The following is a 26849-nucleotide window of genomic DNA, read 5'->3' as shown; positions in this document are numbered from 1 at the left end:
ACTACTTAGTACTGGAACTGATAGGTATTTATTTGGTTTACAAGTGCCGTGAAAAACATTCTTGAGACACTAAGGGTATGTAAGCCTCTGTGCTCATGAGTTCAAGCAGAAGGAGAAATGTGTCTTACTCTCCTGAAGCACCTGAACACTTTTCCTTCTCCAGGCCTAGGCATCCTTTGAGTGAGGAAACTCAGACGCAGGCAACAGGATGCACATACTTTATGGTGATGTTTAATATGTGCACAGTGTAACAAAGGAGACGCGAGTGGGGGGGGTATGATTATATATATGATAATTGAACTGGAAAACACTATATAAACCCTCTCCTCCTGCAGACCTTAAGGCACTAGAATTTTGTCATGTGCCAGGAGGAAGGGGAGCAGGAAAGACCTTCTCACTGATTGTAGAGATCAGAGATGCAGCATGGACCTATAGGAGATGAGGCCAAAGCCCCAATCTCAGCTTCTTTGCTGTGAAAAACTCAATGTCTTGAGGATATTTCTTCTGTCCCTGGATAGGGAGACAATCAGGATGCAACGGGGAAATAGGGAGTCATGCTTCGTCTTTTTGCCCTGGACTTCAAAGGCCAATGAAACTACATCTGGATTTGCTATTGGTTTCAAGTTACAGGCAAGGTCAGTGAATCATCTGGCAATGAATATTCTCCTTAACTCAAGATCAAGGGTAATGTGATCATATGCAGTCCCCACAGAGAGGCCTAGTTTTTAAGAATTAGCATCTCACTTTTGTTAAACACAATCCTAAAATATGTCATTTATTCTTTCTCTAATCATGCATAAGGCATTTTAGAACAATCAAGTACTTACAGATCATTTCTTATTATTGTGCCAGGTTAAAGAAAGTTTCTTAGATAAGAATGAATTTCTTAGAATGAATGTCAGACAAATCCTTTATTTCAGAACTCATGGTGATTAAAGCAGAATGATAGTTCTCACTGATTACACTGAAATGTTTACATTAAAATGTAGGTGTTTTATACCACACCTGAAGTCAGCCCATCAGGTCAGACTGGGAAAGGCTGATGTTTCAATCTAGGCATATCGACGTACCTACTTGTGGAATTCATAACAACGCAGTGTCGGTCTGAGTCGTCACCTGTTAGGATCACAAAGCTCTCAGCAGCTAGGTGACATGAAGCACAGCTATCCAAGAATTTGAGAGTCACTACACGGTATAAAAATTAGTCTGTAGATATATATTTTTTTCTATTCTTAGCTTACTAATATGGACTACGAGGTTTGCCAAATTTCCTGTTTAATATCCTGGCTGCCAAGGTACAAAGAGGAGCTGGTACCATTCCTTCTGAAACTATTCCAATCAATAGAAAAAGAGGGAATCCTCCCTAACTCATTTTATGAGGCCAGCATCATCCTGATACCAAAGCCTGGCAGAGATACAACAAAAAAAGAGAATTTTTAGACCAATATCCCTGATGAACATCGATGCAAAAATCCTCAATAAAATACCGGCAAACCGAATCTAGCAGCACATCTAAAAGCTTATCCACCATGATCAAGTTGGCTTCATCCCTGGGATGCAAGGCTGGCTCAACATATAAAAATCAATAAACGCAATCCATCATATAAACAGAACAAAAGACAAAAGCCACATGATTATCTCAATAGATGCAGAAAAGGTCTCCAACAAAATTCAACAGCCCTTCCTGCTAAAAACTCTCAATAAATTAGGTATTGATGGGATGTATCTCAAAATAATAAGAGCTATTTATGACACACCCACAGCCAATATCATACTGAATGGGCAAAAACTGGAAGCATTCCCTTTGAAAACTGGCACAAGACAGGGATGCCCTCTCTCACCACTCCTGTTCAACACAGTGTTGGAAGTTCTGGTCAGGGCAATCAGGCAGGAGAAAGAAATAAAGGGTATTTAACTAGGAAAAGAGGAAGTCAAATTGTCTCTGTTTGCCGATGACATGATTGTATATTTAGAAAACCCCATCGTCTCAGCCCAAAATCTCCTTAAGCTGATAAGTAACTTCAGCAAAGTCTCAGGATACAAAATCAATGTGCAAAAATCACAAGCATTTCTATACACCAATAACAGACAAACAGAGAGTCAAATCATGAGTGAACTCCCATTCACAATTGCTTCAAAGAAAATAAAATACCTGGGAATCCAACTTACAAGGGATGTGAAGGACCTCTTTAAGGAGAATTATAAACCAAGGCTCAATGAAATAAAAGAGGACCCAAATAAATGTAAGAACATTCCAGGCTCATGGATAGGAAGAATCAATATTGTGAAAATGGCCATACTGCCCAAGGTAATTTACAGATTCAATGCCATCCCCATCAAGCTACCAATGACTTTCTTCACATAATTGAGGCATCACACTACCTGATTTCAAACTATACTACAAGGCTACAGTAACCAAAACAGCATGGTACTGGTACCAAAACAGAGATATAGACCAATGGAACAGAACAGAGGCCTCAGAAAAAATACCACACATCTACAACCATCTGATCTTTGACAAAGCTGACAAAAACAAGAAATGGGGAAAGGATTCCCTATTTAATAAATGGTGCTGGGAAAACTGGCTAGTCATATGTAGAAAGCTGAAACTGGATCCCTTCCTTACACCTTATACAAAAATTAATTCAAGATGGATTAAAGACTTAAATGTCAGACCTAAAACCATAAAAACCATAGAAGAAAACCTAGGCAATACCATTCAGGACATAGGAATTCACTGCTCACTGTCTAAAACACCAAAAGCAATGGCAATAAAAGCCAAAATTGAGAAACGGGATCTAATTAAATAAAGAGCTTCTGCACAGCAAAAGAAACTACCATCAGAGTAAACAGGCAACCTACAGAATGGGAGAAAATTTTTGCAATCTACCCATCAGACAAAGGGCTAATATCCAGAATCTACAAAGAATTTAAACAAATTTACAAGAAAAAATCAAACCACTCCATCAAAAAGTGGGTGAAGGATATGAACAGACACTTCTCAAAAGAAGACATTTACGTAGCCAACACACACATGAAAAAGTGCTCACCATGGCCAGGCGCAGTGGCTCATGCCTGTAATCCCAGCACTTTGAGAGGCCGAGGTGGGTGGATCACGAGGTCAGGAGATCAAGACTATCCTGGCTAACACAGTGAAACCCCATCTCTACTAAAAATACAAAAAATTAGCTGGGTGTGGTGGCGGGCGCCTGTAGTCCCAGCCATTCGGGAGGCTGAGGCAGGAGAATGGCGTGAACCTGGGAGGCAGAGCTTGCAGTGAGCCGAGATGGCATTCCAGACTGGGAGTTGCATTCCAGATTGGGAGAGACAGCAAGACTCTGTCTCAAAAAAAAAAAAAAAAAGAAAAAAGAAAAAAAAGAAAAAGAAAAAGTGTTCATCACTGGCCATCAGAGAAATGCAAATCAAAACCACAATGCGATACCATCCCACACCAGTTTGAATGGCGATCATTAAAAAATCAGGAAACAACAGGTGCTGGAGAGGATGTGGAGAAATAGGAACACTTTTACACTGTTGGTGGGACTGTAAACTAGTTCAACCATTGTGGAAGACAGTGTGGCGATTCCTCAAGGATCTAGAACTAGAAATACCATTTGACCCAGCCATCCTATTACTGCGTATATACCCAAAGGATTATAAATCATGCTGCTATAAAGACACATGCATACGTATGTTTATTGTGTCACTATTCACAATAGCAAAGACTTGGAATCAACCCAAATGTCCATCAATGACAGACTGGATTAAGAAAATGTGGCACATATACACCATGGAATACTATGCAGCCATAAAAAAGGATGAGTTCATGTCCTTTGCAGTGACATGGATGAAGCTGGAAACTATCATTCTGAGCAAACTATCACAAAGACAGAAAACCAAACACCACATGTTCTTACTCATAGGTGGGAACTGAACAATGAGAACACTTGGACACAGGGTGGGGAACACCACACACTGGGGCCTGTCGTGGGGTGGGGGAGGGGGGAGGAATAGCATTAGGAGATATACCTAATGTAAATGACGAGTTAATAGGTGCAGCACACCAACATGACACATGTATACATATGTAACAAACCTGCATGTTGTGCACATGTACCCTAGAACTTAAAGTATAATAATAAAAAAAAACTATTGATACCCACAAAAAAAATATATCCTAGTTGCCATTTTACTTTATATACAAAGCCAAACATATTCATTTACCAACTTACATATATGACATAGTTTTTTTATTAACTTTGTACCTGACTGTAGATAATTGTTTTGATCTTGATACTGAGGAACCAAATGGAGTGCTTTTAGTTCTCTTGTTCCAGAATTGTCTATACACAGCATTTGTGTGCCCCCTTTCAATTGGCATATCACCTAAAATGAAAAAGAATGATCAAGTTTCATTTTTGAAACATAATTCCAGTAATAATGAACTTAAATAAACTTGAATTTGAAAAAATAGCCTTAATCCAGAAGTTACGTTTTAATGGAAGATAGAAAACTATAGATCTGTTTTCGATTTCTTACTCTACACTAACATGCTCTTTGGAGACACCAAAGGGCAAAAAAACAAAACAACAACAGAAAAAACAACCCCAGAAATGTTTCCTGAGATGCGTTCAGTGTGCTAACAGAAAAAAGTTTATGTGCATATCTTTCTCCACAGGTGTCTGACCGTCAAGATTTAGTTAGGGAATCAGGTAGCCATGCCCCAGAGCTTCCTTTGCCTTGTCCTCACTTCACCACTGACATGAGCAGAAGAGGGTGCTGCTCTGCTGAGCCCCAGCCCATTCAGACCCAGTAGGCACTGAGGCCCTGGTGGCATGTCCCTGAGTCCCTGGGCATGCACTTAAAATCCTCTCTAATTTTACTCCAGCTGTTCTTTCCTCCCACACACATGTCATTATTTAACACATGGGGTTTTAAAAACACATCTATTTTGTTTCCTACAAGTACAGCTTAGAAAGGTTAATCCAAGAACTGTAAAGTTCTAAGAAGTCACATCGATCTGCCTGGGCCTGAGGAGCACTGTCAGACCCCTCTTTGGATACTGACCATAAATAAATGGTCACAAGCCAGGTGGGTCTACCCGGCAAGCAAAAGCACTGAGGAAACTCATTGTGTGCCCTGCTCCAGGCCATGGCATGTGGGGATAGAAAGGTGAGAGATGCTGTGGCTTCTGCCTGCACACAGCTTCCAATTCTGCTGGTAGAACCACAACTATACAGAGCAGCTGTGCTTTTTATACACTTAAGTTGCTTATAATATAGATAGGAGAACCCAAAGAACCATAAAGGACCAATGTTATCAAAGTAATACACATAGGACCTATTGTGGTCACTGGGTCAAAACTCCACATTATCCTGACATTTGATGAGAGGCCAGCATTCACGTTCAATTGGAGTTGTATTTGTATTTGGAGGATAAAGTTACAGCTACACACACGCACACGCACACACACTCACACACACTGACACACAGGAAAGGCTCAGAGTGAACTCTACAGACCTGCCTCTACTGCACACTCCTGGGCCCTACTCACATGGGAGCCTCTGCCCTGCCCTCTGGGGAATGTGCTAACATCACTCTGCTGTCTGGGGGAGTCGGAGAGTTCTCATCCTGCTGACCTGCTTTTAGGGTCCTGGAAAAACTGCTATCAGAACCCATAGCCCCAAATAGAACCCCCGACGGAGAGGCGAATGCTAGCGTGCACCACAGCTAAGAAAAACTCCTGACGGGCTCATTTTCAAGTATTTGCTTGTTAACGTCTATGCCTTAGGGCAAGGGCCTCATTTCTAGGAATAAAGACTTGCTGGGGGAAAGGCAATGATGGGTTATTTGGACTCTGGGCGCTTTGCTAAAGGAATGCTGTGGGCGACTCCCCCCATACCTAGTCCTTGCCACGTGAGATCTGGAGTCCTAGATGCACCACTTAACTATGAAGACCAATGTAGATGATGTAACATCTCTGTTTCTTACCCATAAAGTGGGGATAAAAATGTCTATCCTACAGAGTTGTTAGGATTAAATAAAGGTGCAAAAATATGACATAAACCACAGTTGTTACTGATTACATACCCTATACAAGTGTTACCTGTTATCATGAGAGACTGGGGCATGAAGGAAGCAGGGCGCCCCACACCAATATGTCAAACCACGAGGCTCAGCTGCAGTCCCCGACCCCCCAGCACTGCACTAACTGATGCGAGTTGTGCTCGCTGTTCTTAATGAATACAGCAATGTCCTCATCTTTGTTTGATTTGCTAAGATGGAGTTGAAATGAGAATCTTAGAGGTGAGATGTGAAAGGCTGTAGCTGATGTCCCTGTTTTGCTAATGAGACAATAAAAAATGCTGACACAACACATACATGAAATGAAAAATAATGAGTGAAATGATGTTGACTTAGTAATGATGGGGTCCAGCATTTAGTACAATGTTAGTCCTACACATCTTCTTTCGCATAATTACCATTGGGTTGGAATCTTTCTTAAGAGAACAGCAGGAGGCGTCCTCTAGTTCCTGGGATGATGGGAACTTGCAACAGGATTCCTGAGCAAGAAGATTCTGGAAAGTGGCTTCTTCTGGATTGTTACTTGTAATAGTACCACCTGCTTCCTTGATTTCAACCTAAAAAAAGCAATCATTATTTTAAAGACCACATGGTGGACACTGGCTCTTGCAGTTGCATAATCTAGAAAATTGAAATCTCAGTTATAAGTAAAAGTTACATTTTAAAGAAAAGAGCACCCTTACTTAGTGCCTCTTCCTCACTGGTGCTTCTGAAACTATGGATTTCTCCCTGGTAGGGGGGTGGGCAACAAGAAGGGGCAACAAATCATCTGACCCACCTCCCTGGGGACTGAGGACTCCAAGGACCAAAACCACCTGCCCATAAGGTGTGGAGATGTGATTTTCATGTGGTGCTTTAAAAATACACCTAAGTAACTGAGAAGAGTCCCCCGCTGGTTGTCTGCCTCTCATGCTGCTTCACAGTCCCTGACTCTGAGCTGAAGGCCTGCTCTTCCTTCAAGTCACCTAAAATGCTGCCCTTTCATCACACATTTTTTTTTTTTTTTTTTTTTTTTTTGAGACGAAGTTTCGCTCTGTCACCAAGGCTGGAATGCAGTGCTGCGATCTCAGCTCACTGCAACTTCCACCTCCTGGGTTCAAGCAATTCTCCTGCCTCAGCCTCCCGAGTAGCTGGGATTACAGGCTCACACCACCATGCCTGGCTAATTCTTCTATTTTCAATAGAGATGGGGTTTCACTGCGGTGGCCAGGCTGGTCTTGAACTCCTGACCTCAGGTGATCCACCTGCCTCGGCCTCCCAAAGCGCTGGGATTACAGGTGTGAGCCACTGCGCCCGGCCCCATCACACATTCTTCCAGCATGTTCAGTAGTTTGAATTAGATGTTCTAGTCAATTGTTTTTTTCCTCAAAAAGCCCCAAATCCTTGGTAGCATTTTAGTATGATTTATGATGTGTTTATACTAAGATTTGTAATTAGGTAGTAGCCCTTTCCTGCCTTAATAGGACAATAACGAATATGAAACGGTGGAGAGTAGGAGCTGGCTGCCAGCTTTGTTTACAAGCTATCTTCTGTAACAATTGTCAACCCGATGACAAAATTACCAAAATCGTGGAGAAATACAGGGATCATACTGAAAATCAATAGAATTTTTAAAAGTAAGAATCCTCGTGGTTACAAAAAATTACAATCAGGATTGTTTCAAAATTGGGATGCTGCTTTTTACAATCTGTAGGAATGTGAGAAGGACTGGGAAACCCACACTTTGCATCCTCCCTCCCCTCCCCTCCTCCTCCACCTGCACTTGCCCCAGTTGCCTGGACCAGAGGACAGTGGGGCTCCCCAAAGGCCAGAAGGCAGGCCATAGAGTTCTTCCAAAAAGATGGTGGCTCTAAGGTAACATACTAAAGACCTCAAATAAAAATCACAGAGCGGGTATCTTCCAAAATGCAGATCTTGACTCAAATTGGAGCTTGTGTAGCCCAGTAAAATCAGAGGCCCAAACAAATCATATTTCCCATGTATGGGCAACTTACTCAGCACAGCAGACTAGCATCTAGGTATAAATCTTAAAAGAGATAAAGTTTAGCTATATTTTAAGTAGCTTTATTTAGATATTGCAAATTTCATAGAAATATAGACAATTTAAAATTTTCTTCTACTTGCTGCTTTGGGAGATGAGCTATGCACATCATCCCAGTTTAGATTTAACTTATCTCCCTGTAATCACCAAATACTACTATAATGAATATATCATTTCCTCAGCCCTATGCAACTAATATCTGAACTACTTATACTAAAATTCCATTTCTGACCTTTCAAAACAAAGGTCAACATGTGGCAATGAATTTCTAGAAAAAGGAAATTAACAATTGATCATGAATATTTACTGAAAATAATTCTATTCTGTTTAATGATAAACATGTCAGTGCTGTACCTGGTCCATTTTATTAATGAATCAAAAAGCAGTCAATAAAAATTTAAAAAGCAGTCTCTCCTTTAGTTTGTCAAACCAGCAATCTCTTAAAATTGGATTACATTAAAGAAATTTTACTATCTTTAACATCAGAGAATCCTCTTTTGTGTGTTTTGTTTTTTAAGACAGGGTCTCACTCTGTCGCTCAGGCTGAAGTGCAGTGGTGCAATCTCCGCTCACTGCAGCCTCTGCCTCCCAGGTTCAGGCAATTCTCCTGCCTCTGCCTCCCGAGTAGCTGGGATTACAGATGTGCGCCACCACACCCGGTTAATTTTTGTACTATCTTCCTTGTTCTGATTAATGCTTTCTGACTCCACTCTGTGAGGAAATGAGGCAAGCTAGGACCTACCGGCAGGAGGCACTGGACAGGAGTCTGGCTGGGCAGTAAAATGCAGTTCCTAACATTTCAAGCCCTCTGAGAAAGGTTGTGAGGAAGACCTCTGTCCTGGGAGAAGGCTGGGGGGACTGGTGAGCTCTATGGCTCCTCTGAGGACAGAGGTCAGTGGAGGCCCCAGCCTCCGCCCATCCTTTTCCTGCACACTAAGCAGTGGCAATTACCATAACAGAAAACCAGAAGAGCAGAAATCCAAGCTCCTGCTGCTCTGGCTTATGATACAGGGTCAGGCTCCAGCCATCTCAACACTGACTCAAGCATTGTGTCCCACAAACGCTTCATCTACAACTTACTAAAATGACCTAACGGATGAGTGGTCTAGTTTTCTGAGTTGGGTCCTTTTTGAGGGGTCAAGAACACATTTTCCTGGGACCCTTTGTTTCCTTTGAAAACTCATTAGTTTTAGCAAGAACAAAGCGGAAAATTATCAGTGGTCATCTACAGCTAGACAGGGCAGTCGACTGAGAGTTGGCAAGCATTTCTTTAGGCTCTGATTTACATCACATATGCTTGAAGAGCTATTACTTCTTAGCAAAGGGAAGATCTCACATCTTGACTTCAAGGCTTGGAAAATCCAAGTATTAACTCTGAGTCCGTGCTATGGATTCCAAGACTGGTAAAGTTGAAGAAAAAAAAAAAAAAAAAAAAGCAAGATGCAAACACGCCAACCCTCCACCACATTGCGTTTGTTTTCACAGACAACAGTTATCAGCAGAAAGCGAGCCTCTCTCCTTAAGCCAAGGATAGCAACAGGGCCCAAGGGAACACACGTCCTAGCTTTCCCCCTCTTTTTTTGTTGCCCACTATCTGCATGGTTAGGTCAACTTTGGACGACTGGTGCAGGGCAGAATCCCCTCCAAGGGGAAGGGCTTGGCTGGGTCGATGCATGTTGGATTAGGAAGAGGAAAAAGAGTATACGATCTGCCGAAAATCGGTGATTCCGGTGGGCTGTGTGCGGTGTCACCAGGGAAAATGCTTGGAGAGGGAAATGCTGGGGTAGACCAGCAGCCTCAGATGGGTTGGGGAAGGGATGGAAGGGGAGTTGTGCCCATTCCCCAGGTGGTTCTTACTGGGATCACCCGGACGCCCGGGTGGGCGGCTCCTTCCCGGACCCAGGCGCTCAGGGGCAGCACCGCCGGGCTGCGGTGCGGGGGCAGCAGTGAGGACAGAAAATGCACGTTGCAGGCGGGCGGCTGCGGGGTCGGCAGGAGCGCAACGTCCTCCAGCGCGCTGAGCTCAGGGATCCCGGGGTACTCCCCGAGGAGGTCCCCGCCGTCGCTGTCGCCCGCTGTGAGCTTCGCCTTGACCTGGGCCTTGCAGTCGGCGCCCAGCGGGGGGTTGAACGCGTGTAGGAGAGGCTCCTTAGGGTCCGCCGGGCCCAGGTACGCATCTTTGAAGACGTGGAACTCGTCCTCCTCGTGCTTCACGGGGGCCTTCAGGCCAATGTTCTCCGAAACGAACGGACTCTCGGGGCTAAAGAGCTCCGTCACCATCGCATCCTCGGGGCTGGGCAGCCCACCCGGCAGAGGGCCCTCCTCCATGGCGCAGGGCGGCGGAGCGGGACGGCGGGGGCCGCGCACCTGCAACACGCGGCCAGGTGAGAGGCAGCAAGGGGAGGGGGTGAGGGGAGGGGGCGGCCAAGGGAGGGGCGGCCAAGGGAGGGGACCAGGTGAGGGGCGACTAGGGGAGGGGGCGGCCTGGTGAAGGGGGGCCAGGTGAGGGGGTCAGGGGAGGGGCGATTGGGGGGAGCAGATGACGAGCGGCCAGGTGAGGGGTCAGGTGAGGGCGACCAGGTGAGGGGGTCAGGTGAGGGCGACCAGATGAGGGGCGGCTGGGGATGGGGGCCAGGTGAGGGGCGACCAGGTGAGGGGTCAGGTGAGGGGCGACCAGGTGAGGAGCGGCCAGGGGAGTCAGGTAAGGGGTGACCAGGTAAGGGGCGGCCAGGTAAGGGGCGGCCAGGTAAGGGGCGACCAGGTGAGGGGCGGCCAGAGGAGGGGCGACGAGGGGAGGGGCAGCCAGGAGAGGGATGGCCGGGGTGGGGGTCAGGTGAGAGGTGACCAGGTGAGGGGCGGCCAGGAGAAGCGCGGCCAGGGGACGAAGGGCCAGGGGAGGGAGGGCCAGGTGAGGGGCACCCTCGCCCACCGCCCTCCGCCCACCCGCAGGGGCCCGACCCGGCCCGGCAGCCCCCATCCCCGCCTGCAGAGCCGAGGCCCAGCCCGGGGGCCGCCCCGTCAGGCCTCCTCGGAGGGACGCACCTGGGGCCGCCCGGGCTGCCGCGGCGCGGAGAGAGCGGGATAAGGCGCGGGCCGGGCCTCAGGCGCAGGCGGCCGTTGGCGGTTGGAGAAGGGGGCAGGGCGAGGGGGCAGGAACCCTGGGGGAGGGGAAGAGGCGCCCGGGGAGTGGGCGGGGCCTGGGCGTGGGGCGGAGTCGAGGTGGGGGCGGTAAAGGCGGGGCCAGGGAGGATGGTGGGCGTGGTCTGGGGTGGGCGGAGAAAGAGTCGCGAGGGGCGGGGCCTGGACTGCGGCGGTTGCCGGAGCGGGTCAGGGGAGGCACTCCCAGGGCTCAGCCAATCCAGGCTCAGGTGGGGAAACTGAGGACCCCATCGACTCGGGCAGCGCTACGTGGGACTGCCTAGCTTGACTTCTGACCTTGGGCTTCAAATATATTTTTCTGGCCAGGCGTGGTTGCTCACGCCTGTAGTCCCAGCACTTTGGGAGGCCGAGGCAGGAGGATTACTTGAGGTCAGGAGTTCAAGACCAGCCTGAGCAACATGGTGAAACCCCTGTCTCTACTAAAAATACAAAAATTAGGTGGACGTGGTGGCACGCTCCTATAATCCCAGCTACTTGGAAGACTGAGGCAGAAGAATCACTTGAACCCGGGAGATGGAGGTTGCAGTGAGCCAGGATCCCACCACTGCACTCCAGCCTGTGCCACAGAGCTAGACTCCAACTCAAACAAAACAAAACAAAACAATAAATACAATAAAATTTTAAAAAATAAAATTTTTACTACCCTCGAGCTCTCAGGACAGATCCCGGCCGGGAACGCTGCGGGTGGACAGAGGGCAGGGGCTTGCACTGCACGTTCACAGCCTCGCTTTCACTCCCGATCCTTGGTGAGGCAGCTTACAGGTGCAACTGATGGAGTTGGTCACGAAATAGAAGTCACAAATACGGCTGGGCATGGTGGTTCACGTCTGTAATCCCAGCACTTTGGGAGGCTGAGGCGGGTGGATCACCTGAAGTTAGGAGTTCGAGACCAGCCTGGCCAACATATATAGTCTCTACTAAAAAATACAAAAACTAGCTGGGTGTGGTGGCGCACGCCTGTAGTCCCAGCTACGCAGAAGGCTGAGGCTTGAACCTGGGAGATGGGGGTTGCAGTGAGCTGAGATTGTGCCACTGCACTCCAGTCTGGGCAACAGAGCAAGGCTCCCTCTCAAAAAAAAAAAGTCACAAATACAATGAACGTCTCAAATTTTGGGTAGGGAATGAACTATTTCATCTTTAAGGAGTCAATAGATATCACTGTTTAATCAAGAAAAGAGGTGAAAGTTTAGTTCAAGTGATGGCGGAAACTGCAAAGGGCGTAGGACTGGCAGGAGTGGGTGCTGGGGAGACAGCCTCAGGTACTGTCTACTCAGGCACTGTTTCAGTAAAAATAAAGAATGTAAAACAGCTTTCTAATCTCACTTTTAAAAATTAAATACTTTTCTAAGTTTTTAAAGGATAGTACCCAAGGCACAGCAATACCACGTACTGTTTAGCTGTACATTTAACATTCAAAAATCAAGAAAATTTTGCCTGGGACTCGGCGTGGTGGCTCATGCCTGTAAACCCAGCACTGTGGGAGGCTGAGGCGGGTGGATCACCTGAGGTCAGGAGTTTGAGACCAGCCTGGCCAACTTGGTGAAACCCCATTTCTACTAAAAGTACAAAAATTAGCTGGGCATGATGGCGCACACTTGTAATCCCAGCTACTCGGGAGGCTGAGGCAGGAGAATCGCTTGAACCCGGGAGGTGGAGGCTGAAATGAGCTGAGATCGCACCACTGTACTCCAGCCCGGGCAACAGAGTGAGACTCTGTCTTTAAAAAAAAAAAAAAAAAAAAAAAAAGAAAGAAAACTTTGCCTGGTTGAGAATTCTTAAATTTGGGCCGCCAGGTTGAAGACATTCAAAAAGAACTTAGCCAGGACTTCCTAATATGAAAAATTATTTTTGGACATTAAATTCTCACTGTTGGAATATTCCTGCCATGTGAATGACCTAAAATATATTCCAGGCAACATACGAACTTGACAAACACACTTGAATTCCACTTTTTGGTCGTGTCACTGCAACGAGGAGTGAGATTCGGCAGCACCACATCCTGTGTGCCCTGGCATTTCATCTGTAGAGCAGGATTCCACAGAAAGCAAGCTCTAGTGGCTTCTTCAGATTAAAGTTCAGATAGGCTTTTCTTAGCAAACTCTCCTACTAAAATCTTCAGATGTTACAGATCAAGCTGCGGTCCCTTTGAGCACCACACCAGCCCCATCACACTTGAGTCTTGTGTATCTCTCCACCCCTCTCTCTGGGTATTTACATACAGATGTGTGTGTGTAGGTCTTACTCTCATTTTATCGCAGGAATAATCACATCATCTTGAGTAGGGTTTAAGGGAAGGACTAAGGATCCAACTTAGTCTTTCCAAATTGCAGGGATCTAGAAGGCAGCTGGTATAAATTGAAGAGCCCTGGCCAGGCCTGTAATCCCAGCACTTTGGGAGGCCAAGGCAGGCAGATCACTTGAGGTCAGGAGGTCAAGACCAGCCTGACCAACATGGTGAAACCCTGTCTCTACTAAAAATACAAAATTAGCCAGGTGTGGTGGTGCACTCCTGTAATCCCAGCTACTTGTGAGGCTGAGGCAGGAGAATTGCTTGAACCCAGGAGGCGGAGGTTGCAATGAGCCAAGATTGCACCATTGTACTCCAGCCTGGGCAAAAAGAGCGAAAGTCCGTCTCAAAACAAACAAACAACAACAACGAACACTCACAAAAGCAGAAAAAAAATAATAAAAATAATAAATCGAAGAACCCAAGAATTATGCATAGCTTGAGTAGCCCAAGCAAGAGAGCAACCCACAAGGCTGCACCATTCATTCTTTTACTAATCAGAATCAAATATCTACTGAATAGCATCATGCCGGGCATACACAGCCACCTGTGGGGGTCGCCCACGGGTTGCAACGAGTCTGGAGGCTCTGCACCCGCTACTCCTAGACGCTTGCTGCCCTGCTGTACTGGCCAGGCTGGCTCCGTCGAGTCTCTCAGGTCTCGGCTCAACCCCACTGTAAGTGGGTCACCCTCCCTGCCAGCTACCACCCCCTCCCGATGACCCTCTTACTTGCCTCAGAACACTTAAGATCCTTCAACCGGTTGGCTTGTTCTCTTTTTCCTCTGTGATATGGTTTGGCTCTGTGTCCCCACCCAAATCTCATCTTGAATTGTAATCCCTCTGTGTCAAGGGAGGGACCTGGTGGGAGGTGATTGGATTATGGAGGCGGTTTCCCCCATGCTGTTCTGGTAATAAGGAGTGAGTTCTCACAAGATCTGATGGTTTAAAAGTGTTCGGCACTTCCCCCTCACTCTCTCTCCTCTGCTGCTAGGTAAGAGGTTTCTTGCTTCCCCTTCACCTTCTGCCGTGATTGTAAGTTTCCTGAGGCCTCCCCAGCCATGCTGAACTATGAGTCAATTGACTGTCTTTCTTTTCTTTATACTTACCCAGTCTCAAGAAGGTCTTTACAGCAATGTGAAAATGGACTAATGAGACAGCCAGAACCTGGTGGTGTCACTGTTGTCTCCCCAGTGCCTAGAACAGGTGCTGATATGGTTTGGATGTGTGTCCCCACCCAAATCTCACATGCAGTGGTAATCTCTAATGTTGGAGGTGGGGCCTGGTGGGAAGGGACTGGATCATGGCCACGTGTTTCTCATGAACGGCAACATCCCTCTTGCTACTGACCTCACCATCGAGTGTGTGAGTTCCTGTGAGATCTGGTTGTTTGCAAGTGTTGTAAGGGAGCACCTCCTCTCTCTGTCTCCTTTTGCCATGTGGAATGCCTGCTCCCCCTTTGCCTTCCACCATGAGTAAAAAGCTGCTTGAGGCCTCCCCAGAAGCAGATGCCTCCATGCTTCCTGTACAGCCTGCAGAACTGAGAGCCAATTAAACCTCTTATAAATTACCCAGTCTCAGCTATTTCTTTTTATTTATTTATTTATTTATTTATTTATTTTATTTTTATTTTTTGAGACGGAGTCTGGCTCTGTAGCCCAGGCTGGAGTACAGTGGCCGGATCTCAGCTCACTGCAAGCTCCGCCTCCCGGGTTCCCGCCATTCTCCTGCCTCAGCCTCCCGCCTAGCTGGGACTACAGGCGAGCTATTTCTTTATAGCAATGTGAGAACGGCCTAATCCAGGTGCTCAAGAAAAACAGAACAATGGAATTCTCGCATTCCTTTAACGTATTTATTGAGCAGCTACTATGTATCAGGCACTGTTCTCAGCACTGAGGCAAAGGAATGGATGAATAAATGCACAGCAAGTGAAAATCAACAGGCTTTTCTTTCCAGCCCAGCACACGAACTTGGTGACGTCTGTCTGCTCCAAGGCTTTGTTTCCATATGCTCAGACTTTCTACTTTGTCTCAAGTATCTGAACTTGGTCCTTGACTTATAATCCCCTTAATTAACATAACAAAAGAGACAGAAGCAAATCTTGTAGTAGACTGGGGTTAATGTTTTAATGATAACCTACATTCACACTGCATTTCTAAGATTTACATCCAAAGAGCATATTGTATTTACATGCACCGGTCAGTCCAAGATAACAAATTCAAACCATGGCTGTGTTAAGACGATGGTTTGTTCCAAATTAAATTAAATAGATAATACTCTTACCAACCCCCTTGGACATGTACAATAACAACCCTCTTCCTCCCCTCAAGGAATATAAAATTGCATTGATCACTGCACTGATGAGCAACAATGACATGTGAAACATTTAAAACCTGAGAGAGAAACCCAAATATGTTTAAGCACTCACATGTCTACACTCAAATTCCCATGTGAACTGTACGGTAACACAGATTGCTCAGTGGTCAACAGTGTATGATCTAGCTGGCTCTGATAGGGACTGACGCCGGCTGCCAGCTTTTGACGGAAGCACTATTCTTGCCGAGGGCAGGGGGAGTTACATCCCCCCAGCCTGCTTGACTCATACACCACAGACAATCAGGGACTTTTGTTGTTGTTTTGTTTTTGCTTTTTTTTTTTTTTTGATGGAGTCTCACTGTGCTGCCCAGACTGGAGTACAGTGGCGTGATCTTGGCTCACTGCAAGCTCCGCCTCCTGGGTTCATGCCATTTTCCTGTCTCAGCCTCCTGAGTAGCTGGGAATACAGGCGCCTGCCACCACGCCCAGCTAATTTTTTGTATTTTTAGTAGAGACGGGGTTTCACCGTGTTAGCCAGGACGGTCTCGATCTCCTGACCTCGTGATCTGCCCGCCTCGGCCTCCCAAAGTGCTGGGATTACAGGCGTGAGCCACCATGCCTGGCTGCCTTTTTTTTTTATTTTTTTTTGGTCTTTTGTTTTCATTTCTTATTGCTTTTAGGAGAAAAAAAAATCTTTGGCCCATAAAGGTGGTGTTTTTACATCACAAAGTATACATACATGAAATATGCATGTGGGCCAGGCACAGTGGTTCACGCCTGTAATCCCAGCACTTTGGGAGGCTGAGGCGGGCGGATCACCTGATATCAGGAGTTCAAGACCAGCCTGACCAATATGATGAAACCCCATCTCTACTAAAAATACAAAAATTAGCCAGGCGTGGTGGTGCGGGCCTGTAATCCTGGCTATTCGGGAGGCTGAGACAGGAGAATTGCTTGAAACCGCGAGGTGGAGCCTGCAGTAAGCTGAGATCGCACCATTGCACTCCAGCCTGGGCAACAAGAGCGAAACTCCATCTTAAAAAAAAAAAAAAGCATGTGCTCTCCGGCAAGCACCTTCCATCGACTCCAACAGTTGAGCCGTCGCTGTTGTACTGTCGGGGTGCAGGACTCTAAAGGAGTCAGGCCCAACTAGAACCAAGTGGTCAAATAAATAAATACACAATTTAAAACAATGGACAGCTAAGCTTGTCATGACAACCAGTGGGAATTTCATTCCATGAGGCTTCATTTTTGCATTAAATACTCAAGATGACTCAGTGCATAATTGCTTTGTGGTCCATGAGACGCTTTCGTGAAGGCACTCCTATCTGAAGGACAGGCTGGGTGAACCTAGCACCGTCACTCGAGACACCCTGGCCGGTCACCAAGGTGGGCTGGCATACTGTCTCCATCACCCTCCTGCGAGTCTTCCCCCTCACCGTGTGGGAGGAGAAGGCCATCCCTTGGGGTCGTGGAGCCGCTCTCTCCTCACCACGGTGGGCTGCCCTCCCCTTCCTCACTCGCTGGTCCCTGCTCCGTGGCCAATGCCCTGCCTTCCTTGCTGTCACTCTGGGGAAGAGATCCTCCTGAGGCACGCGTCATGTTTTATTCTTGAGTGAATTATCTGACCATCACGGCCCTTGCTCCCCTTTTATGACAAGTGCCTGTTTATTTCTTTTGTTGCTTATGATGACAACAAGGCAGTCCCGGGAGGGGAGTGTGGCACAGCTGCCCTTGGGAAGGAAGTGGTCTTTCTGAGGGGGAGGGGCTGGTGGGGTGTAGCAAATGCTTATGTAGGGTTATCCATACTCGGTCAATTGTGAAGGGAACAGTACACCCACAATTCCGACCAAAGACTCCACAAAATAAATCTTTCACTCCATCTCCCTTACGTTTAGGGCCTTTCATTTTTAAGGCACTGGGTTGTGAAGACACGAAGACATACAAGCTCAGTAAAACTAAAGACGTTGCATGCTGCTTGCTTCAAATGTGGAGAGGCAAACACAGGCAACTGGACCAGACGGGAACAGTTACCCACGGCGACAAAAGCAGGTCTCCAAAGCACAGCATTTTGGTTAGTGCATTCCAGATGTGTTAGCTATGACTGTGGACACCACCAGCTTGAATAACACATTTTTCTTTTAACAAAACGAAAGTTTACCCTGCTTTGATGACGCTAAATGCCCTTAAGCACGAGGCCTTCGGTTGCCACTGAGAAAGTGCACCATTTCCATTCCAATGTGTGTGAAGCCACAACCCTACTAATTCCTTCATTAACTCAACACGATTTGCATCCCTTAATAAACACAAGCCCATCCGGAGACTTCAGGGGAGACTCTGTCAAATGTCCCCCAAGGGAAGGCAAGTCTGGAAGTAGTGGGGTTACGCTTCACAGGGGTAGAGATACTGTTCTAGGAAAACAAAACCACCCAAATTTTCTGGAAGGAAAACTTCTGAGTTTTTTTCAGAGCAATTTTTCATCCCGAACTAAGATCAGGATTAATGCCTACTTTTCATTTGGTTTGCATCAGAAGAGCTCGTTTTCCTTCCCAGCAGCTCCAGTGGAATTACTTTTTGGAATTAGAACTGAGGCCAAACAAAGTGATGATGTCAAACATTGCTTCTTTCAGGTGCTTTCCAAAGCGATGAGAATCCTTTCATGTCAAAACAAAACCCAAAAATATATTAAAACGTGGCCATCCCCATATTTCAGGCTTTTTCATTTGCAATCTGACCCAACGTTTAATTTAAATTCCTTTCCGCCAGTTCTCTAAGATCTGACCAATGTCTTAAAGCTTAACTTTAAGACATTCTGGAGAAATGCTGAGGGTAAAGAGATGACAGCTGATGTGTTTGTGCGGGTGTGTTGTCGATCCAAGCCTCTGCCTAATGCCAATGCATTTATCCCACAAAAAACACAATGACCATCCCGAGTGTGGTGGCTCATGCCTGTAACCCCAACACTTTGGAAAGCGGAGGCAGGAGGATCGCTTGAGCCCAGGAGTTCAAGACCAGCCTGGGCAACATGGTGAAACCACATTTCTACAAAAAACACAAAAAAGCAGCCAGGTGTGGTGGCACTCCCCCATAGTCCCAGCTACTCAGGAGGCTGAGGTAGGAGGATCCCCTGAGCCCAAGAGGCTGAAGCTGCAGTGAGCCGAGAACACACCACTGCACTCTAGCCTGGGTGGCAGAGTGAGACCCTGTCTAAAACAAACAACAAAAGAAAACCACGATGAACAAGTGAACCCCAACTTCCTCTGTTAACAGCGACAGTGGCATGGGTTGCCATGCTATGTACAACAAGGAAAGCAGAATATAAATAAGAGCAATGTGCCATGCTAGGGAGGAGGTCCCTTGATCCATTCACAGAGGAAGCCGGGGGTCCCGTGCTCTGTACGCAGATTTCTTAGTGTGTACCCATTATTCTTAGTTCACCTTCCAAGTGCTAAAGAGTCTGAAAGTTACAGCAGCACCCCAACGTTAAGCTTCAAAACCACTGCTGCCAACAGAGGTAAACATGTTAAACCAAATTAGATATATTTCCTTTTTTTTTTTTTCTGAGATGGGTCTCACTCCATCACCCAGGCTGCAGTACAGTGGCATGATCCTGGCTCACTACAACCTCCACCTCCCAGGTTCAAGTGATTCTCCTGCCTCAGCCTCCTGAGTAGCTGGGATTACAGGTGTGTGCCACCACACTGGCTAAGTTTTGTATTTTTAGTAGAGGCGGGGTTTCACCACATTGTCCAGGATGGTTTCAAACTCCTCACTTCAAGTGACTGGCCCGCCTCCACCTCCCAAAGTGCTGGGATTACAGGTATGAGCCACTGTGCCCGGCCGAGATACATTTCTTTAAAACTAGGTAAAGAGAATTTTGGAATTCACTTATGGCTGGGCACAGTGGCTGAAGCCTATAATCCCAACACTGGGACGCTGAGGTAAGAGGATCGTGTGATCCCAGGAGTTTTAGACTAGCCTGGGAAACATGGGGACACCCTGTCTGTACAAAAAATTTTTTAATCAAAAAAATTTAGGCCAGGAATGGTGGCTCATGCCTGTAATCCCAGCACTTTGGGAGGCCAAGGCAGGTGGATCATCTGAGGTCAGGAGTTCGAGACCAGCCTGCCCAACATGGTGAAACCCCGTCTCTACTAAAAACAGAAAAAAATTAGCTGGGCGTGGTGGTGGGCACCTATAGTCCCACCTACTCGGGAGGCTGAGGCAGGAGAATCACTTGAACCCAGGAGACAGAGGTTGCAGTGAGCCGAGATCTCGCCCCTGCACTCCAGCCTGGGCGACAGAGTAAGACTGTGTCTCCAAACAAAAAAACAACATTTAAAAAAGAAGTCCATTTATGTGAAAATGCCCAAACCAAGTAAAAGCAGGCGGTTGAATTGAATTTTTCTGTCAAATTAAAGATGTGTTCCCTTAAAAAGAATAAAGTAAAAATACCCCATCTTCGGGAGAAGGAACTTCTTTTCATACGTACCGTCTCAGGGCAAGAGAACTTGGACGAAATGTGGAAATTGATGAGGTTCTCTCCCACAAGGATGTACGACACACCATAGCCATCGTCAGCAACCTGGAGGACAAGGGAATTTGAATTTGTTGCTGGGAAATGAGACAGCATGAAAAAGGGACTTTCTAATGTTCTAAATGCAACACTGGCCGGGCTCGGTAGCTCCTCCCTGTAGTCTCACCACTTTGGGAGGCTGAGGCAGACAGGTCACTCGAGCCCAGGGGTTCGAGACCAGCCTGGACAACATTGCGAAACTCTGTCTCTACAAAAAAACAAAAAAAAACAAAAAAAAAATTAGCTGGGCATAGTGGCATGCATCTGTAGTCCCAGCTACTTGGGAGGCAGAGTGGGAGGATCACCTGAGATGGGGAAGGTTCAGGCTGCCGTGAGCCATGATCATGCTTACTGCACTCCAGTCTGGGTGACAGAGCGAGACCTTGTCTCAAAAATAAATAAATAAATAAGTGCAAGACTGCCAAGGACATCCACAGCAACGATCAGCAGTAATTCCTTTACAGCGGAAGAACTGCAAGGTAACAGGGGCACCCAGCACGGAGATGGGCCCATCACACCCCATTACCCATCCCATCGCCACGCCCCACTGCGCCTCGCCCAGCCCGCCGCACTCACCGGTCCAAAGCCCCCTCCGCTGGACACGTACTCTGGGTTATTCTCCAGGTCAAACAGCTCCACTTGCTGCTGAGGGGTCTGGCTTGTTGATAATCTCCAAGGCTCAGATAAAACCTATTGAGCGAAACAGAGAAATGTTCCAATGACACTTTTCCTAATCCCCTCTCTACCGGCCCTCAGGAGTCGCCTTGGGAATACAAGAAAAGTCTGGCTTGGTCTTTTGATTGTTCCAGACACCACAAGTCTGTGTCTCCGAAGGCCTCACTGGCTTGGACATCGTATCTGCAGAGAGGAAGTGGGGTGGGTGGGACCCCCGGACTAGGGCAGGGAGTGTGGGGTGGGGGGTGGGGGGCATACCAGCCAATAGCATCTCAGACAGTGAAGATAACAGATATATGGAGTATGATTCGGAACGGGGACAGAGGTGTCAGACTTGTACCAACTCCCACGAGCCAGCTGCCAAATTTTCAGAGAATTTTCAAGCTGGCTGTTAAATACAGCCACTATTAAAAATTAAATTTGCCAGGCGCAATGGTTCATGTCTGTAATCCCAGCACTTTGGGAGGCCAAGGTGGGTGGATTGCCTGAGCTCAGGAGTTCGAGACCAGCCTGGGCAACACGGTGAAACCCCATCTCTACTAAAATACAAAAAAAAAAAAAAAAATTAGCCAGGTGTGGCAACGTGTGCCTGCAATTCCAGCTACTCAGGAGGCTGAGCCAGGAGAATAGCTTGAACCCAGGAGGCAGAGGTTTCAGTGAGCCAAGATGGTCCCACTGCACTCCAGCCTGGGTGACAGAGCGAGACTCCATCTCCAAAAAATAAAAAATAAAATAAATAAATAAATAGAAATTAAATTAAATTTGAGCTGGGCGCAGTGGTGCACATCAGCTACTCAGAAGACTAAGGAGGAAGAATTGCTTGTGTCTAGGAGTTTGAGACAACACTGGGCAACACTGTGAGACCCTGTCTCAAAAAATAATAATAATAAATTTCATAAACTTACAATAAACTAAAGGATTTTAAAAACAAAGGTGGTATGCACTCACAGCTCATCACTCCCCAGTTACTTCCGTGCATCTTCCTGTGACGTAAGCTCTCGAGGTCTTCGGGTCTATTAAGTCAGGGGCTACCTGTGAGCGGTTACTGAGGAAGCGCAGTACTAAACGCGCTGCTCCCATTTTCCATTTTATGACAGCTACGCCCACAGACCCGTGTTTTTTTTCAAATGCCCATTCTGACATTAAAATGAGTTAATGCAAGGCTGCAGTAGTGTACTACGGTTTGGTCTAGCCAACACAACTGATGGAAGAAGTGGAAGAGACTTACTTCCTTAAGGAAAGGGGACTCCACAGCGAGATATTTAGACACCACGTAAAGGCAGAAGAGGTGACGATCGATCCCGGAGCCCGTCATGGCGAGGCGATACATGTGCTGATGCTTCTCAGACGCCACCTTGAACAATTTCAGCCTCTGTTCCACCTGAGTGACAAAAGGCGGGAAGGACATATGTTGCATGTCTCAAGTTGAGCGGTCATGAATCTAAGTTAGCCACCATACCCGGCTAATATTTTTTGTATTTTTAGTAGAGATGGGGTTTCAACATGTTGCCCAGGGTGGTTTCGAACTCCTGAGCTCAGGCAATCTGACTGCCTCAGCCTCAGCCTCCCAAAGTACTGGGATGACAGGCATGAGTCACCGCGCCTGGCCTGACAGCCCTTCCAGAATGAAGTTGGTCTCGGAAAAAAGAGCCCTGGCCTGTGTCTCCTCCAGGGGTCAGCAGAAAGCACCTGCGCGGTGGGGTCAGGTGGACCCAGTGGCCTGGGTCTGACCTCGGCCATTAATGAGCCGAGTGGCCCAGCAGCTGCTGAATTCATCTAGGCCTCCGTTTCTTTATCTATGGAAATGAACTGAGGACACTTCTCAGGACCACTGCTAAGAATTTAAAGGACAGTGTACGGAAATCCCCCAGGCCCCAGCCTGGCACTTGGGGCCCAGTGTGGCAATAGCTCTAATAACCAGTGGAAGGTCTCCGCGTAACGGTCACAGCTGGCCTACCCTTACACCAGCTACCTGTCCAGTTCCGAAGCAGCCACCCGCTATGCCTTTCCTCATTGTGGTGTCCTGGACGAATTTAAAGACTCTCAGGTAATAGAATATGATTCGGAAAGTATCATCTGTAACATGCCTCTCTGTACCTGTCCCTACCTTTACCTTTTAATACCTTCTGTACCCTTGAAAGGGGCAGAGGAAAGAAGCTGAATTGAGCACCCCTGAAGAAGGTGGTACAGGAATGATATCAGAGAAGCTGGAGTGGCGGCCTCCAGAGGCCTTTTAGGGAAGCATGACAAGCACGCTGTGCCCTCAGCCTATGGCACATTACCGTCTGGGCCGGGTCCACCATGGCCTGCACGAAGTCGCACGACTCAGCGGTGCAGGAGCGCACGGTCTCCGTTCTCCCCTCTCGGAAGAGCCGGGTCATGGAGGCCTCGTATGTGAGGCAAAACTTGCCCATATCCTAGGGAAAGAGAAGTACTTTAGTGCACGGCAGGGCATGCTGACATGTCTAAAACACAAAGAAGGATAGGGTAAGGTCGCCAAGGAGAAGTGAATTTTATCGTCAACTCTTTTTTGAGACGGGGTCTTGCTGTTGCCCGGGCTGGCGCGCAGTAGCATGATCACAGCTCACTGCAGCCTCAACCTCCTCCAGCTCAGGTGATCCCCCAACCTCGGCCTCCTGAGTAAGTGGGACTACAGGTGCATGCCGCCATGCCTGGCTAATTTTTTTATTTTTATTTTTTGTAGAGACAGGGTTTCACCAGGTTGCCCAGGATGGTCTTGAACTCCTGGCTCAAGCGATCCACCCGCCTTGGCTTCCCAACGTGCTGGGATTACAGGTGTGAGCCACTGTGCCCAACCTATTGTCGATTTACGCTTTCAGTCTCCGGCCGCTTTTACATGTGGGTAGTTACATGGCAGCGGACAGAGGTGTCACTGGCTTCAGGAAGGGCCTGGTGGAGGTGGGAGGTCAGTTTCTAGGTTAACCAGGTTTCTGTTTCAAGATGCAACTGATACCATGACACCCTCCCCACCCCGGAGTCCAACACACCTCTGGGCATCTGGGCCTACAGAGGACGGCACGGCAGGAGGGGCTGGTGGCCCCTGAGGCTGAGCCTTGGTGGAGATGCCGGGATAGCGCAGCAAAGGCGCCTGCTGGGAACAGCAGATGGTGGGTAAGGACACAGACCGAGTCCAAGGGAGCACGCGGCAGTGGGAGGAACAGCATCTGCGCGCTGCCCCAAGAGGGGGCCCGGGGCCACCAGGCCAGCTCAAAGAGGGCCAGGTTCCAAGTGAGGACGGGAGGGTGATAAGTAGCAGTTTATGGACCCAAATGATTCCTGACCAGACACATCCCTAGACATTAGGGTGCACCCTGGCACAGGCCCTGGTGGCCCCAGGGTGGCAGACCTGCCAATCTGCAGAGGACACCATGTGGCAGGCTGACACTGTCAAACGAACCCAGAAGAGGGTGCCAGAGGCAAGGCTGGGCTGAACACAGGGCCTGCTTAGCTTGGGAAGGGGGAGCCAGACAGAGCACAGGACCCACTCAGCCTGGGGAAGGGGGAGCCGGACAAAGCGCAGGACCCCCGCAGCCTGGGAAGGGGGAGCCGGACAGAGCACAGGACCCCCGCAGCCTGGGAAGGGGGAGCCGGACAGAGCATAGGATCCCCGCAGCCTGGGGATGGGGGAGCTGGACAGAGCACAGAACCCGCTCAGCCGGGGAAGTGGGAGCCGGACAGAGCACAGGACCCGCTCAGCCGGGGAAGTGGGAGCCGGACAGAGCACAGGACCCGCTCAGCCGGGGAAGTGGGAGCCGGACAGAGCACAGAACCCACTCAGCCGGGGAAGGCCTGGCACCTGCACACAGGCCCAGCTGAAGTCAGGCTCCTCACAGTGCAGCCAAGATCTCTGGAGGAGAGGCGGCCCCCGAAAGGCAGAAGGAAGTGTCCAGGACCAGGGCCCTGTGAAATGAGAGTGCATCAGCCACAAGGAAAAGGAAATGGAAGGCATCGACAAGAGCAAAGCTTTGCAGAGGGAAACGTCTAGAGACCGTGAGAGCACCTCGGACGCCAGCGCCAAGCAGCACTTCCAGTGAGGACCTGGCTAAGCCCCCAGGACCCCCCCGGCTGCCTTGGGGAGCTCTCTTCCCCAACCCACAGATGCCACCAACCCTGGTGGCATGATACGACACTCAATATTCCCTTGGGATTGGGGGTCACAGGCCTGGGGCCTGCCATGAGGACACGGGGCCTCCTGCTTCCCAGGTTGATAGCAAACACGCCTTTCAGAGCACTTCCTGCGTCTCCTCACTGCAGGGCACTTCACAGGGGCTCACGATGAAGAAGTGGGGAGTGGGAGAGGGAGAGAAGCAGAAAAAAGGGAAAGCGGAAATGTGGCATTTTAGTTATTTAATAAAGGTAAACTTGAACTATATGATACAATGATTCATTTGAAGTCAACGTTCCAATATCAAACTTTAATTGCGTAAGTTATGAGAACAGTCATGCCTTGTGCCCACAGTTTAAAAGACAGTCATCTAAAAACCTTCTTGGCAAATGCATTGAGTATTAGTGTGCAAGCCCCACTTGAGCTCAGACGCCATCAAAGAGCCAAACCACGTTACAACTGCAGCACCCTTGACCCACTGTGACCAGCTGCCATCAGGAGGATGGCCCTTCACTGTCACCAAAACATCTCCAGTTTCTAAGAAGCAGGATTCAAAGACAGTCTATAGATATACTGACATATACGGCATCACACACTAGCACTGCTATTACGGGGCTAATGATTCAGGTTGGTAGGGCCTGGGAATTTTTCACCTCTAGTTTCAAAAAAAAAAAAAAAAAAAAAGATTCCAAAGCAGGAAGCAAATAACTGCAGACTAGAATTAAAACCACTGTCTAGTGTTAGCATTCAATCCATATTCAATATTCAATACTGATTTACTGATGCTCCCGGCATAGGCAGGCTGATCATGAATTCCTGCCCTCAGGTGATCCACCCGCCTTGGCCTCCCAAACTGCTGGGATTACAGGCGTCAACCACGGTGCCTGGCACTCCAGCCTAGGCAACAGAGTGAGACTCTGTCAAGGAGGAAAAAGAAAAGAAAAGAAAAGAAAAGAAGAAGGAACCTTCACAACACCACCCACTAATACGTTGCATTTATCCTTTCTAGACTTTGCATATAATGAAGCAAGAGTCAATAAACTTCTGTAAAATGCAGAACAGGCTGTGCGGGCCACGTGTTCTCTGTGGCGACTACTCTGCTTTCCCACTGGAGTGAGAATAGCACAGACAACATGTGAAAGCCAGGCATGGCCATGCCCAGAACGCTTCACTGATGAACACTGAGACTTCACGTAATTTTCACATGTCACAAAGTATTAGTTGCCTTTTGATTGTTTTTCAACTATTAAATATGTGAAACCATTCTTAGCTTTAAAGCCATAAAAACAAAAACGAAAACAAAAACATGTGAAGGGCCAGGTTTGGCCCGTGAGCCACAGTCTACAAATCATTGTAAGAAACTACTGACTTTCACATACTGTTTTATGACTAAATATTTTTCTGTATAATATGCCACAGATGGCCGGGTGTGGTGGCTCACACCTGTAATCCCAGCACTTTGCGAGGCCAAGGATTGCTTGAGCCTACGAGCTCGAGGCCAGCCTGGGAAACAAAGTGAAACCCCATCTTTACAAAACATACAAAAATTAGCCAGGCCTGGTGGTGAATGCCTATAGTCCCAGCTAC

General features: G+C 47.7%; 2 protein-coding genes across 3 annotated transcripts in view; both read right to left on the bottom strand.

Annotated features, from left to right (window-relative positions):
• TESMIN (testis expressed metallothionein like protein) overlaps window positions 1-11278 on the bottom strand; it is a 48507-nt gene extending 37229 nt beyond the window's left edge. The window contains exons 1-4 of the mRNA XM_025357179.1: window positions 11168-11278; window positions 9983-10492; window positions 6483-6641; window positions 4266-4386 (exon numbers count right to left, since the gene is read on the bottom strand). Coding sequence (XP_025212964.1) covers window positions 4266-4386; window positions 6483-6641; window positions 9983-10453 — 751 coding nt within the window. The 5' untranslated portion in view covers window positions 10454-10492; window positions 11168-11278. The remainder of the gene's footprint in view (window positions 1-4265; window positions 4387-6482; window positions 6642-9982; window positions 10493-11167) is intronic.
• A 4133-nt stretch (window positions 11279-15411) lies between these two features.
• Window positions 15412-26849, bottom strand: part of CPT1A (carnitine palmitoyltransferase 1A) — an 80338-nt gene continuing 68900 nt past the window's right edge. Inside the window, exons 15-19 of one of the 2 annotated variants that reach the window (XM_025357178.1) lie at window positions 23419-23553; window positions 22365-22517; window positions 21038-21151; window positions 20378-20470; window positions 15412-15635 (exon numbers count right to left, since the gene is read on the bottom strand). In XM_025357178.1, the coding sequence (XP_025212963.1) occupies window positions 15600-15635; window positions 20378-20470; window positions 21038-21151; window positions 22365-22517; window positions 23419-23553 (531 nt within the window). In that variant the 3' untranslated portion in view covers window positions 15412-15599. Of the gene's footprint in view, window positions 15636-15673; window positions 18540-20377; window positions 20471-21037; window positions 21152-22364; window positions 22518-23418; window positions 23554-26849 lie in introns of those variants that run through there. The other variant, XM_025357177.1, reaches the window with a different exon arrangement.

Source organism: Theropithecus gelada, chromosome 14 (genome assembly GCF_003255815.1).
Source record: "Theropithecus gelada isolate Dixy chromosome 14, Tgel_1.0, whole genome shotgun sequence".
Lineage (NCBI taxonomy): Eukaryota > Metazoa > Chordata > Mammalia > Primates > Cercopithecidae > Theropithecus > Theropithecus gelada.
The sequence above is the reverse complement of the archived record's forward strand: the minus strand, read 5'-3'. Positions and strand labels throughout refer to the sequence as shown.